The sequence below is a fragment of the Lepisosteus platostomus genome, chromosome 14, assembly GCF_059453375.1.
Source record: "Lepisosteus platostomus isolate fLepPlt1 chromosome 14, fLepPlt1.hap1, whole genome shotgun sequence".
Classification (NCBI taxonomy): Eukaryota; Metazoa; Chordata; class Actinopteri; order Semionotiformes; family Lepisosteidae; genus Lepisosteus; species Lepisosteus platostomus.
Window position 1 is genome coordinate 41679618 of NC_142624.1, and position 16234 is coordinate 41695851.

At 35.3% G+C, this 16234-nt stretch overlaps 2 protein-coding genes across 2 annotated transcripts in view; one reads left to right on the forward strand and one right to left on the reverse strand.

The window, feature by feature from the left end:
• LOC148649523 (rac GTPase-activating protein 1) overlaps window positions 1–16234 on the reverse strand; it is a 231463-nt gene that overhangs the window by 165571 nt on the left and 49658 nt on the right. The gene's annotated exons all lie outside the window — the stretch shown is intronic.
• The window catches only part of asic4a (acid sensing ion channel subunit family member 4a), a 107164-nt gene continuing 97675 nt past the window's right edge, over window positions 6746–16234 (forward strand). Inside the window, exon 1 of the mRNA XM_088606321.1 lies at window positions 6746–7741. Coding sequence (XP_088462447.1) covers window positions 7166–7741 — 576 coding nt within the window. The 5' untranslated portion in view covers window positions 6746–7165. The remainder of the gene's footprint in view (window positions 7742–16234) is intronic.

The following is a 16234-nucleotide window of genomic DNA, read 5'->3' on the forward strand; positions in this document are numbered from 1 at the left end:
ACCTTATTGGTAAATGAAAAAAATACTTTAATTATTCAGGTATTAAATATTTCTTAAAACGTATTTTAACTTTGTTCTGACATGATATTAAACTATTTTTCTCAGTGTGCAGGTTGAGGTCTTGTACTGATACTGCCCATTAGAGGCAAGCTGTGCTGCCATTAGGTAGGAGTGACCAGGGCTTCTCACATGGCAGAGCACAACTGGTTACATGCTGTTGAAATTGAGTGGGCCAGTATTTCATTGGTTTGGTGTAGAACAAAGCCACCTGGCAGTGTTGTCAGCGAGAGAAGAACTATGTCCAAGTTGGTACTATGATGGGGGCTCTTTAAGTGGGCATTGTGAAACTTGCAGCGTGTCAAATGACAAATGGCTTTGACTGATGGAAATATCAGAGAGGTGCATTCTGAAGTTCATGGATTCCCTGGATGTTATAAAAAAGAGAAAATATATTGACAGTTCTGTTATTTAATATTTATTATTATTTATTGTTGAGCTAGCAATGAATACTGTAAATATTTAAAGTCAACAAAGAAGCCATACTCATTTCATTACATTAACACAAAGTTTATAATGAACCCAAAGCTTTTATCATGTATATACAGTATAAGGTGTTTTCATTTTTAAACCCTGGGATTATACTGCTAGGCAATATGTTCTGTACCAGAACATTGTGTTAAGCATGCAATAGCAGATGATATTTCTCCCTGGAGAAGAACCTGAGCCTAAAGACATGCTGATGTTTTGCTACAGATCTGCTGAAGCTATATTATGTGACAACCTCACGAAGTGTACAAAATAAACAAATAATACAATTTGGATACAAACCTACATTTTGGTAAAGTTAAAACTTATCTATATGACATGACTTTAAGTTGAAATGTTTCTTATTTGCACTCCTTCTTTGACATAATGTGCCAGAATAAATTGGGCAGGAGGGCACTTGTTGGCACGCAGAGTTCCTTGAGAATTGCTCTCACCTCCTACTGTAATATATCTCCTTTACATGAAGAAATACTCCAGCTGTGCCCAAAAACGTGTTGTCATGTTTCAGAACACATTCTTTTATTGAGGGAAGAAAAGGAAAGGATACCTCATGAAACACATCCAGTAGTATTTAATGTACACAAATATTGTATACCAGCATAGTATTTAACAATAATAGTTTTGTTTATATATACTGTAGTCTTTTATGTTAAGACATTAAAAATAGGAAATAGGAAAAAATAGGAAATGCAACTGAAAAGAAATGTGTTTTTAAAGAGATTCTGCTTGATGCACAGAACATATTTATTCCAAAACTAAGCAAATCAAAAACAGGATTGCAAATGGTTCACAAATCAATTTGGAAATATTTAAGGGAAAAGAATGAAAAAACAAGATCCAGTTAAAGAAATATTAATTAATTTCAATAAAATACTTGTAGAAAAGTGTAAGGATGGTTCCTAAGAGTCTCTGTTGTCCTTTTTTATAAAGGGTGTCGCAGCATTTATCCCAACTCAGGATTTGTCTATGATCAGTCCCCAAGTACTTGAAGTCATTGACACTTTCTACAGTCTGTCCATTAATTACATTAGGTGGGAGAGGTGTTGCGTGTTTTCTAAACTCAGTGACCATCTCGTTTGATTTTTAAACATTTAACTGCAAATAGAACATGTCAAACCATTTAGTGAAATCATTGAGAATGGGTCCATGAAAGTTTTCTCGGTCCCTTAATAAGATGACCAGGGCTTGGTCATCAGCAAATATAATGAGATGTCTATTTGTGTGTTTGATTTAACAATCTTAGTGTACAAAATGTACAGTAAAGGGGGACAAAACACAGGCCTGTAGTGATCTAGTGGAAGTATAGCGAATATCTAGAAGTATAGAAAATGTTAAGAACATGCCTCAGACAGTGGAAGGATGTTCTTTAATCAAAAGTATTAGTATTAATATTATAGTAAAAGTATTAGTATTAGTGACAAGAGTACTTCATATACTAGAGAGAAGACAGCGTATCCAACTCACCAGGAATATTCAACATGACAAATTCCATGGCACACAGTTATTTTCCTTCATTAATCTTTACATAATTCACTTTAAAACAACAAGGCATAGGAGTATTTAATTAAGTTTGTCACCCAATTCTCTATTTTTACTTTAACTCAAGACTTAACTAATATCTGGATCTTCACTGATTTTCTGGTTTGATCCTGTTTGGTCTGTGACAACTCTACGTAATTGACATCATCATGTTTAACACAACAACAGCTGAGTTTTTGTTTCCATTCTGTCTTTCTGTCATTGAGTCTTTCTTACTCTCAGATACTGCCCATCTGTTTGCTGATTGTAAATCACAGGAAGAACTCTGGACTCAACCTATATGATATAGACATCTCTCTCAGCTGTGGGCAGAAGATGTGCTGGAACTGTACCTTACCAAGTGATGCCCTGATCTTTTCAGCTGTTGGCTCATCTCTTAGCCCTTGTTCTGTATACCAACCCAGTGCCTTGGCAGAACACTGTATTCCCATTAAGTCTGGCAAACCAGCTACCTACCATACAGCCTGACACTCAAGAACATGTGATGCTACTAATGAGAACTTCCCATTGCAGCTCTCATGCTCTCCCTTCAGGCCAGAGACACAAACTGAAACTCTTCTCATCCTAACTGGTTTTAGGGCCATTTAGCCCAGCTGGCCTTTAGAAGATAGTAGTTTATGTTCCTACTGAGATCTAGGATCACATACAGCTAATTCTTGAAATAACCCAAAGTATCAACTTAACCACCTAGCTGGGTAGCTTGTTCCATATTCCCTCCACCCTATCCTGACCTTGACAGCTCCTTTCCCCCACACTGAATCTCACAGACTCTTAGTGAACTGTAATTATTCATTCAGAGCAGCTCTTCCTCATTTTTCCCAATTAACATCTGATAAATCTGGTTAAGGTTCTAGCAGCTAAGGTTTGAGCATACTGAAATCTGTTGATAGTGCACTTTGAAGTGACAGCAGGCAGAGTATTACAGTAGATCAATCTAGAGAAAATAAAGTAATACATGGGAAATATTACACGTAATATACATGTAAAACATTACATTCTAATACAATTTCAGCCATGCATCTCAATTAATAAACCAGGGCCACTAACAATAACACCAAGCTTTTTCATCTAGTTATCTGACCTGATCTCTAAGTCATTAATGCCCATGCTGCTCTGTCTTGTCACTATCAATTTGCAAAAAATGCTCTTTATCCGTATTTTAACATATAATTAGCAACCTATAACAATAATGTCATCTATAAGCTGTGCTAGCATATACATACCAATAAAAACAGATATTACATTTGTTTCCAATATCTGTTTATGCCACTTCACCTGGACAGAGTCACAGCAACAAAGAAAAACACAGATAACCTTATTTATCATCAAATTCAAAAACATGTATGAGCTGTAGATCCTATAATATTTTTGCATCAAAGGCATGCTGGACAGGTAAATTTGTTTCTGAATTGCCCCTATGTGCTTTTGTGAAGCCCTAACTTGCTCCCTAGGCTTCTGGAATAGTCTCCATTTGCCACAACCCATATCAGGAATAAGGAGCTTTCAAAAATGCTTTAGATATGATGGCCTTTAAAATGGATTTTAACATCTAATAAGGTAAGTTAACAAAGGAACATTAGTGAACCTACTTTATGAAATATTTAAATGATGTCTAGATTAAGAAAGTTGTAGCTGACACAAGGTATATTTGAAAATTAGTTTCCAATGGAGCTGTCACATTTCAATACATCTAAATAGCATTCAAGTGTATCTACAGGTAAATTTCTTCATGAATGGTACATTCATTAAAAACATCTATGTGAATAAAGTCCTATATATACTGTATATATATATATCTGAGGATCAAAATGAATGTATCACTCTGTGCATCCTTATAGATTATAGATATAAATTGAACAAATATTATGGTGTCCTATTTATGACCAACCAGGATACACTGAAGGGCCTCTGACAGTTCAATAAGCAATAAACTGGCTCATTAGTGGGAGAGTTGATTGAACTTATGTGATGAACTGATATCAGCTGTTGAATTTCAAGCCTGGTGAAAATCAAGAAAGAGTAACTGAACATTTAACAAACATGCCCCCAAACAACAATAACTTTCTGCCACTGGTATTTTAGAGGCTGCAATAAATTGCCTCTGGTGGAATTGTCAGCAGTGGATCCACAACCTTTTTAGGGATGATTTGTGTAGAACACCTTGATATGTTTTTTGAGTATAGTGCAGGGGTGCTAAATTATATGCTAATTGCTGTGTATAAAAGACCAAATGATAGGAAAGTATTGTACAAATGTAATGGTGTCTAGTCATCACAGAACAGCACTGAATGATAACAATCTGACTGGATACATCAAATCCTGGTATTTTATCTGCTGCCCTTAGGGTTCATTCTGATTTGAACACATACCAATAGGAAAATACTTTCTTGCAAGATGAGAATGTGACATTTAGATCAATTCACCAGTCTAGAGGCCATTGAACACTTGTGGAATGAACTGGGAGGATGTGGCATCTAGGGCTTAGAAAGCAGTAAACCAGCATATACCGTAGCTACTGTACGCAGATGGTCGTCTCAAGATAGAACTCTATAAAATAAGTGCAACCAGGTAAAAAGCATGCAGCACCCTATAAATGAGAAATGGTTTTATTGTACCTACACATTTTGTCTATTCCATAAAATGTGTATTGTTTTGTTTAAATTGATTAATGTGCTATTAATGATTAGGTATTAATGTAGTTATAAATTAAAAATGTAGGTGGGTAGCTCCGTCAGCATGCATAGGCTGCAAAGGAACAAGTAATAGGTGTATTCCATGCCGAAAAGAGAAGAGAGAAAACACAACGTTTTGGCCGTGAAGCCTTCTTCAGGTGTGAGCCTGAAAAAATTTTATTATGAAGGGATAAAAAATTTATATTATGAAGGGATAATCCAGTGTATCTAAATTATGCAATCTGTGACATATTAAAGAAGATCTTAATGATTGAATGTTTAACTAATGTGAAAATCATATAGTAATGTGTATTTTTGTACTAATGTGATTAATATTTTTGGGTGCTCAGGAGATCTGGTAGTTCAAAGCTTTTGCCTGTCATACATTTTCATTTTCTTTAGTAGACGTACATTCATAGAATAATCTCATTTTGGCTGGCTGAACTGTCTTACAATTTATATTGCAGATCTGGTTAGATTATAAATGGACATCTGGACGATCTTTTCCATCTGGTATTGTAGGGCTTTTCATAGCTGATTGGCTGCAAGGTCCCTGTACTGAGCAAAACTTAATGATTTTAGGTTTCCTTAAATTCAGGGTGTATTGTATAAACAGACTTAACCATTTCAGTTCTCTGGGAATCCTGAAGGGGAACACCGTAGTGTTAAAGTCACTGAGCCTTTATTTGGGACTGTTAATGAACAGATTAATCCTGTGCTAAAACAATATTCTGAGTTATATGTTTGTTGCATGGAACCAAGTCTAGGTGTTTTTTAACATTTGACAGACTATAACCTGGGTAAGGGGGAGGCACTGAATCTGTATTCTCTGGAACCTTCCCTTTAGTTGCTAGAATACACTTCCTTAGTCTTTTAATATTGGGAACAGCACATTCCCCTGGCTCTCACCGAGGTTTGCTGGATTTCAATTTCACCCAAGACACAGATAAAGTCTTTACTGTATCTGTCACAATAATAACAATAGTTTTGGGGGTATGAAAACAACAACAAATGCAACCCTCACCAGTGAAACATTTTTTTACTAAAACAATTATTTTCTCATCAAAATGCAATACATCTTTCAAATAGTTATACTGTAATTTCCATTACTGTGCAATTTATTATTTTGCTTGTAGCCACTGAAATGATTTTAACCCAATGATGGCAAAAAGCACTTTAAAAATTTTCTGCTTTAATGAACATGTCATGTTACTTTACTGTATACTTGCTTCTGTAGTCAGCCTTTGTGTTGAGTGGAAAACAGAATGAGCTGCCTGATTTTTAACATCTTATATTCCAATGTACTGAATTTCTCTATAATGCAATTGGGCTTCCATTTCAGTCTGAAAACTGAATATAGTAGCAGACTAATGGTTTTAATAGGGGATGTGGGACAGGAAAAAGCTATCTATTAAATGCACTTTTATTATCCAGTTTTTAAATTTTGTGGACCTTCAAACATGAACACTGTGACTAAACACATTTGAAGACTAAGCAGTGCCTCTTGATGTACGCTTTTATGTGTTTCTTATTTGCATAATTTTGTTTGGCAATCAGGGGAAAAAGCTATTAACACTATGAAAGCACACTGTAAAAAAGAAAAAAAGAGAAAATCGATACTTTATTTAAACATCTCTAATGTCATCTGGTTACAAATCACAAGATTTCCACTAATTTGAATTTGTGCTGGAGCCTGGTGATTCTGCCATTAATTCCTGATAAGAAAGAAGCGTTGTACTGCCTTCCTTAATCCTTGACAGATGCTTTAGCCAGATCAATAGCCTTTCACTTTTTTTTGTTCCGACGAGAAGATTGATCGCTAAGAGTTGCCTTGTGCTCGTTTCCACTTCCCTCACTCTTCATTATTGCTCCAATTAGTCACTCACTGGGGACCTCAGGGGAACATTAGAAACGGGTGACCCCCTGGGATTACCATCAAGGGGCAGCTCTCGGCAGAGATCATTTGGCACAAACTTGTCTTTCGAGAGGAAGAAAACTACTCAAACAAGTGGATTTAAGCTGGAGTCTCTGCGAAGAGAGAGGCGATGAGAAGAAGTTGCAGCTCTGGCTAGTGAGGGAGAAATAATCACAATGTTGCCTTCTCATGAATTATTAAGTAGCCCCAGGCTTCTTTTAGCACTGGTCTAAATGCTGCATTTTTATTCCTGGGTCTGAAGCGGAGAGCAGGGGTGTTTTTTTGACAGCTGTATTACTGCTGATAAGCAAGACTCGGCTAGCTGATCAAGTAGTGAGACAAGGAGCTGGCGCAGCCCTGCACGCAGCAGCACAGTTCCCTTTTTTCTTTTACTAGTTGAGATCTGTTCAGAAGACAAAAGCTAGAAAGAGGGCAAGCAGAGCCAGGTTGATAGCAGTTATCTAAGTACCCGGACGCAGACCTGGCTGCCCACATGCCGATCGAATTTGTTTGCAAAATTAAATTTGCAGAGGAGGATGAGAAGCAGACAGGGAAGCAGGAAGGGGACAAGGAAAGCCTGATTGAGGAGACCTGTATACCTCCAGCAAAGGACCTGGCTGGATTTGCCAACTCCTGCACCCTGCACGGGATTAATCATATTTTTGTTTCTGGCCGATTGGGCATCAAGCAGACCCTATGGGTGCTGGCCTTTTTGGTGTCACTTGCATTATTTTTGTGCCATGCTGCTAGGTGTGCTATTAATTACTTGGAGCACCCCCACTTCACAGCTCTGGATGAGGAGGTTAGCCGAGAGATGGTCTTCCCCGCCGTGACCATCTGTAACATCAACCGCTTTCGCTTTAATGCACTCACTGATGCCGACATTTACCACCTGACTAACTTGACTGGCTTACCACCAAAAAACAAAGATGGGCACAAAGAGGCAGATCTGATGTATCCTAAGCCCGACATGGAAGATATCTTTAACAGGACAGGACACCAACTAGAGGAGATGCTGATGAGTTGTAACTTTAGTGGAGAAAACTGCTCTGCCAAAGACTTTACTGTGGTAAGTTTGCAAGTTTTTGGCAGTAAATTATTTCAAAATTTGTAGCAGTCATTTTATCTTTAGAATTTTTTAGAAGCACATTGTAGCTTTACAGAAATGCAAATTGTTATTTGTAGGATATTAAATACATACATTATGTTTATGCATGAACTGACTTAAGAATGTTTCTACTAGAAATGCATACTATTGCTAAAGGAAAACTTTATAAAACTATAATTAACAGAACCAGAGTAACAGGCTAATTACAATACTTGTCTTATTATTACAATTATACACACAGTAATCTAGTATTTCATTCAAAGTATACAGTATAAACTGCAACTTCTGTTAACAGGATTTGGTCTAAGAGGCAGAGTGCTGCATATGATTTTTGTTACACTGCAGCATTCACCCTTTACAAGAAAGAACCCATGTTGTATTTTGACTTTTTAAAGATCTTTTCAGTTTTATGTTTTATTTATTTTAGTAGATACAGTAGTTCTCTGCAAAGAGCATGGTTCCTGGGCTTACAGCTCAGAAATAAACTGTGGTTTTATACTGCCTCTTAATGCCAGTGTTGGAGAAAGAGCATGGCAACAAAAATATCTTTAAAATATTCTCCTTCACTAGCAGTGTGGGATTGCAGTAGCTCTTTCTAAAATTTCATGAGGATAGCACTGTTTTCACTTTTGGTTGCACATGTCAGTACTAGTACTATGAAATATTTAAAGGCACACATGCATAAATCTTACTTTTCCCAAATTAGATGATAAGAATAAACCTTTTTTCAAATTATTTATGTCTGGACCTGGAATTCTAGATTTGTTATATGTAGCATATTACAGAAACATGCAGTACTTGCTTACCTGTGATTGGTATTTAAACTGCATTCCTGATAGCTGTGATCAGTATAGTTTTATTCTTTTGTAAACTTAGCATTTTGCTTTGCTAAATAAAAAAAATATTTTTTAAAAAACTTGGTGTCTGACAGGTTTGTATTTATCAATTTTCAAACACATCGCAGGATTATCATCATCTTATCTCTATTATGTATTACAGTATATGTAGTTTGTTCATCCTAATATTCCTATGATTAAATACAGTATATATTAGTATTATTCACTTAAAAATAATAAATCTGCCAAAGACCTAATGAGTAACATGCTGGTTGTATTTATAATTTACCTTACAATTGACATGCTTAGATTAAAATGCATATGGAAATTAAAGCTGTCTTTGCAAACACAAATCTACTTACAATGTCACACACAATGTTTTTCAAACTTTGCACATGTCCATTTGCAGAAAAGTATTGTTCAATGCATGTCATTTTGGTTTAGGCACTTCACTTAAAAGTGACTTCAGTAGGAATTATCAGCTTACGAAAGTTCCAGCACTCTCTGTTATTCATGGATTCTGATCTGCATCTGTGTGGCTGTCAGTTAGATTTGTTACAGACATCTAGTTCCCCCTCTGCATGACAAGTCATTTACCCCATCCCTATGGGCAGACAAATGTGCCAATGCTTAAATTATTAGAATACGAAAAGGACCTTAGTCTGGTAACAGATGTTTCAACCTCTGTCAAGAACATACTGTAGAAAACTGATGTTGTTTTTTGATTAACTCTGTGAGTTTCCTTTTGCTTAGCATTTACATGCTTTGAAGTGTACTGAAAAGGCATAATGTTTCCCAGAGCTATAAACTACATGATTGATGTAAAAGGTAGAAAAGGGTTGTGATCTCTCCTTTTTGAGAGTGTAAAGCTGTAGTGAGGTAATACGGATTTTACTAAATTGAGTTCTTGTTTTGCCTGGGTGAAGTGTTTTTAGTATTTCTGTTTATTAGATTCAACAGACAATTATATATTTTTACATCTTTAGGGATGTTTTTTTTATTTCTACATCATGTATGAAGCTATTTTTCTGATGTGCTTTTAAATATTTATTTAAATATAAATATCATTAATTGCTCTGAAAGCAAACCTATTAGAAATCTAAACTTTCAAAATAAGAAAAACTTACCTATTATTTTTTAGGAATCTGTCTAACCATTGCTTCACTTTGGCCAAATAAACACAGCATCTAAAATTCATTTTATAAAACCATATAGTTATAAATTACTAGAAGATATACAGTGCAATACATACATTTAAATTAGGATTCAGAAAAAAATCTAATTGGTAATAATTTCAAATGGTTATTTTACACAAGAGTGTATTCTTCTATAGAAATTTTAAATAAACCTTTGTCTGGCATTATTGTTATTGTAAAAAAACAACTAGCATATTGTGGCCTAGTAGTGTAGATATTTATAGATTTAACAGATACATGTTGAAAATCTATTTGACTTATCTTAAAATTCTCTAATGCAGCACTGGAGTGGCTGTTAGGCAAGATTTAGTCTTTCTATCTTTTCTTCAATAATATAAAATTTGGTGATATCCAAAAAAGGAATTTTTCAATTTTTATGATTGCATTTTCAATTTTTTTTTCTGTATCATTTATAACAGATTTCTAACAAATCATTAGTGATAATCAATATATTCATCAACAGCATAATTCCAAGTGTAAAGAAAAATGTTAAAGAACTGCATATGGCATTTAATGTATGACTTCAGGAAGGAAGCACACCTAATAGAAGTACATTCACCTCAGCTTTCTGATTGTGCTTCAGAACGACCACGCAGGTAGTGAAAATGGAATACTGCAAGAAAATAAAGCTATTGAATTTTGAAATACAGTATATGTTAATAATACAGTAATATCTCCTTTTTTCTGTTATGGTAATGGGTTTGATAAGATCAATTCCATTTCCAAACATGCAGGAGACTTACAGTAGTAAACTATGTTAATTTCTGCGCAGATTTATTTATTTAAATCTGGCTCAGTGGCTGAATAATAACAAAAACACAGATTTTTAGAAATCATTTTTTAAGTCTCCACTGTATTGAGTAATGAGAGAAATACAACTGCAGTTAAGAAAATGCTTCATTTTTGGATACACAGGTATAACTGAAAAATGTTTTGTAGGTTTTGCCCTTAGACATCCTTGCTTTAACTCAACATGACAACAGGAATAATTAAAATAGTATATTATTTCAGAACATACAAATGTACAGTTTTGTATTGTATAAAACATAGATGTAATCCGTGGTAAACTACTGTATTAAATAGCGTGTTTTCTGTATTAAAATAATCATATTTTTTCTTTGTAAGATATGAGTACTACTTTAGTTCTTGTTCAGTCCTACAAAATGATTACTGCTCACTTTTAAATCAGAATACCTTGTTTCCTTATAGTAATTAGCACCTTCACTTTAAAGCAATATGTTTTGGTGGCAAATTCTTATTAACATACCTTGAGATTTTCCTCTGAGCAAGGACAGATCCCTTCTGAATATATGCATAGTGTTAGCAAACTTGTCGAAAGATGTTGAATCAATTTCTAAAACATCATTTAGCACTCAAAGTAGGGGACATCTCACAGCTTCCTCCAGTCACTCTAATATGTAAGGTTACACTTACAAAGCAGGACTAGATTAATGCATTTGAAAAGATAATTGAATATTTAAAAACATGCAGTCTTTTTATTGAAGATGTATCAATGGTAACAATCTTTTTTATCCAAAACGTGAGCGATTTAAATCTGTATCTGTAATTTGTCTGTATTTGGCACCCAGTTAGTGTTTAACACAACAAAGCAAGCATACCAATTAAAGCTGTAGATTTGTTATTTCTCTTTTCTGGATTTGCATTAATCGAGTATCCATTTTAGGCTTTAAATGTCACATGTAATTAAGTTACTAAGAGTTATATATGTGCACACAGGCTTCTACAGTCCTGCATGGACTCAGCAGTCTATCGTGTCCTTTCTTTCGCAGACTGAACTGCTTAAAGAGGAAGCGCAAGGAAAGAAAGGGCCAATATACTGTACTATATCCAACACTGTTGTTTCACACCTTGGTGGAAGTACTATAGAATGCAATAAGTTACAGTAATTGCATTTCTTAAAAAATGAAAATTTTAATGGTAATCTCAAAATTGAATCATATAATTTTAATCTGCATTGGTACTTTAGAAATTGTAATAATAAATGAAAAGTACTATAATTGGTAATGTGTAGCACTCTTACTCCAAATGCTTTTCAACTGTCATTTTATTTGGAAGGTGAAACGATACTGTGTCTTTTGTTGTATGTCTGCCAGTACCTATTGACGGGTTCTTCATTTCTCGAGAGTCCCTCAGGGAACTATGAGTGTTCAAACGACATCAGGATCCCCCAGGTACTGGCTCCTGGTTGTTGTTTTGAGTGACCTGATTAGACAGATACAGACTTGAATGGCTCGAGCCCTACTGGAGTACTAACATCAGTACCCCATCAATAAGCAGTGTAGTACCGTGCGTGGAATATCCCAAATCCATTAAAATGCTAAATTTCACAAAGGTCCATTTTTATTATGTATTAATAGGCTCCATTAATTAAAATGAATGTTACCTCTTATCAAACATGATTTGTGCCTATAGTGTTTTATTAGTACATATGGAAATGTGCAATGTTACAGAGGAAAAAAGTATAAAGTAATATACTTAATAATATTATACTGTAATTTAATTTCATATACCTCAATTAAATTAATTATAAATGCAACGGATGTATACTGGATATCGTTTATGTATATACAGTAGGTTCATCAGATGTCTTCACATCTAATGAGCGAAAACAGCAAATAGATCAAAGTGCTTTATTGCCCATAGCCATAACTCAGAGTGAATTCAATTGAAATGTTATGGGGTGATATGAAGAAAGTCATGTCATCGAAAACCAACTCATCCAAAACCATTTAGAGCTGCTTGCATCAAAGAATAGGAAAGATTCAGAAGGAAAATAGGAAAAATTCAGAAGCCATTGTAGTGTCTTACCCAAACACATGCAAACATTTGACAGCTATAACAGAAGCAAAGGGAGGAGGCACTAAATATCAGGTTAGAATGTGTTTTTCTCTAGGCTTCATCTGTTTTTCAGTATCATGTACTGTATATATATTTATCATTCTAAAAGAACATTTTTATATTAATTTCATATTAGAGTTTTTTAATGTTTTTCTTGGATGTTAAAGGCTTTGTTGGTTTTAATAATTTATGTGGAAAATTAATTCTGTTTTTTATGTAACCAACAGGTGTTTTAGGATTTTGCATTTTAACATTCCAAATCAGATGTTTTTCTCATAAGGGGAGACCTTGCCATTCTCCCTTTATGAGGGATATCTCAGGGGACAGTGTTATACTTTAAAAATGCCTCTCTAAATATACCAAGGCAATATTTCTTGTGCTGTACTTTGGTCAGAAATTCAACTGTTAACCCAAGGGAGTCATTTGCCCAGAGAAACATTTGTTTGGCTTGACGAGAACTGTACTACAGACTGTTTTTTTAGTTTGTAGAGGGTAGGTTTTGTGCAGAAGATGGATAATTACACCTAAGTTTTCATTATTTCCCCCCTTCAGATCAATATATCTTTCAGTCAAATGGGTTTCTAGCCCTTGAGCGTGATGTGTGTTTAGGTTTGTTATGCCCTGCACTTTGGTTCGAGTTTGAGTTGAGATTCATGATTCCCTCTTGTGTTTATTAACATCAACAGCTGGTCAGAATTTGAACGTCCATGCTCTGTTACTAGATGCATAAATCTCAAAATTTATATGAAATTGTTTTGTACACCACTGGCTCTTAACCCAATACACTCAACAGGCTAACTCTGTGAGCAACAACTTCATGTTTTTTAGTTTAATAAAACAGAATGTTTTCTGCTCAAACAACAAATCACTAAAAATGAAGAGAAAGTTTGCTTTTCCAAGTGTATTATATATTAAAAAATCTGTTTTACTCTGAATACAGATTAATGAGTTTTTGGTAATGTGCATCACAGCCATGCAGAATACTACTTTCACTGTGCACAGAGACAGACAGTGAAACCAGTCATCTAACACTGTAACCACATGAGTTATGAATAACAGTCATAAATTACATGTTATTTACATGTGACATGTCACTTGTAATGTAAAATCATGTTATGAAGTACAAAGGTAACACTAGAGGTGAAAAATAACTTTTCTAAATGTTTTTATACAGTATTTAAAAATATTTTATAACAATTTCTACATTATTAATAACATGTTCGTACTCAACTGCCATCAGACCAGACCCACCACTAAATATTTATGAATTAACACTACTGAATTTCATTGAACATATATCTGTCTCATTGTTTCATGAGCTTTGTTGCCTTTATGTCTAAGGGTAATAATAATTTAACCAAATAGAACATTACACTGGTGAAGCATGTATTTATTGTGGATCTTTTTATGTTTTTATGTCTTTTCATGTTTTTAATGTGGTCATTTTGCTACTTGATATAAACTGTATAGATCCTATGTAGTTTTCAAGAGTTTAAGGAATTCTTGTTTTTTTTAAGAATTAATGATCGGTTATTTTCCTGATAAAATATCTGTTAATTTGACGTTTGGAAATGTTTAATGAATGCTCTTGGAATTATTTAAGAGTGTGGATTTCAACTGCTTAAACCATACTTGAAGTGATTGCTGTGGTTAATACAATTGAGAACTTTCAGAAGGCTTAGGAGTTAGTAAGAGGAAGTATAAAACAATATATTTGCAGTATACAGGTATTCCAACTTCATTGTCCTCCGGGGGAAATTTGTTTTACAGCATAGCCTGATACAATAATAAAACAATAAAGACAAACAATACTGTTTATGTTTTGCGTTCTGTCAGCTTGCTATTGAAGCCTCTGTGAAGATGTAGCTTGTACCTGAAGACATTTAGCTAGCAGCACCACACTTAAACTGAACATCATGGCACTGCAGGTGCCATAGAATCTGAAGTCTGCCACCACATAGAGAAAGTTCTGTAGGACACTGGATTGCATTGGAGAATGAGTATCTCCTGAACACGCTCCTGTACTACTGCTTAGTCCTATCAATAGAGCATACATCATTTACTTCAGTACAAATCAATTTACTGCATTATATAGATTGAAACTTGATGTATTAACCAAAGGTTATAATATTTTATATACATTTCATTGTATACTGAAACTTATGTACACACAAAGTAGTAGTTGTTAAAGGAGACTTTAACTTTCCCAACATAGATTAAAAAAAAATCTAAGGAATGTCAGAAACAGAAATCAGTTCCATCAATGCTGATTGAGGCGTGACTCTCTCTGGGTCTCCCAAAGTCCACAATGAGTTCCTCTGTCTTGTTGACATTCAGGGCCAGACTATTGTCAAGGCACCATCTTGTAAGATGCTTCACCTTTCTCCTGCATGCAGTTTAATTGTTGTTCTTGATCAGCCCTATAACTGTGGTGTCATTTGCAAACTTAGTGTGGTTGTTGCTGTAAAAATAGTGTGGTTGCTGCTGTAAGTGACTGTACAGTTGTAGGTGAACAAGGAGTACAGCCAAGGTCTGATAGAGCAGCCTTGGGGAGCTCCAGTGTTTAGGATTACTGTAGAGGAGATATTGATGCCACCCCATGAGGTCCCACCTTATTTTCATGACCTAAGGCCAGAAAATACAGTATCCAGTTGCAGATAGAGTTGCATAAGCCCAGATCCCTGAACTGGCAGTAACAAATTATGTTAAAGATCGAGATGTAATCAATAAACAACATTCTAATATAGGTGCCCCACCTATCTAAATGTTCTAGTGCAGTATGTATTTCTAGATATATACAGTAGCATCATCAACTGACCTATTCCGGTAGTAAGCAAGTTAAGTGAATGAAAGGAGTCTGGTCTGGTGCAGTTTAGGGCAATACAAGGCTTGCCAGGCACTTTATGACCACTAAAGTGAGTAACACTGGGCAGTAATCCTTCAAACAAGTTACCTTGGTCTTCTTGAGCAGTGCCACACTTGTGCTTTTCTTGAAGCACTCTGGTACAACTGACAGGGACAGAGACAGGTTAAAAATGTATGTATATACAGGTGATAGCTGACCTGCACAGGTTTTAAGGACATGAGGGGAGACACCATCTGGGCCGGCTGCTTTACAGGTTTTCACTCTCTTAAAGGCTCTGCACACCTCATGTTCAGAGAACTGTAACACAAAGTCCCCTAGTTCACTGGGAGCCTTGATAGTGGGCTCAGTGTTCTGAGGCTCAAAGCAGGAGTAAAAGATGTTCAGCTCATCGGGTATGGATGCAGCAGAGGAAGTACCTCTGGTATTGCCTTTATGAGGCATGATTGCCTGCAAAGTTTGTTACATGTGCCCTGAGCTGCCCCCAAGCTGTCTTTCTAATTTGTCCTTGAATTCCTGTTTTGCCAGCGTAATAGTTTTCAAGGTCATACCTTGATTTTTTTTTACTGTTCTCCGTCACAAACACATCTTTGTTCATTCAGGGCTTCTGACTGGGACATATCCAGATCTTCCTGGTATGAATACATCTGTCCACACAACAGTTGATGTAGGATGTGACCACTTCTGTATACTCATTTAT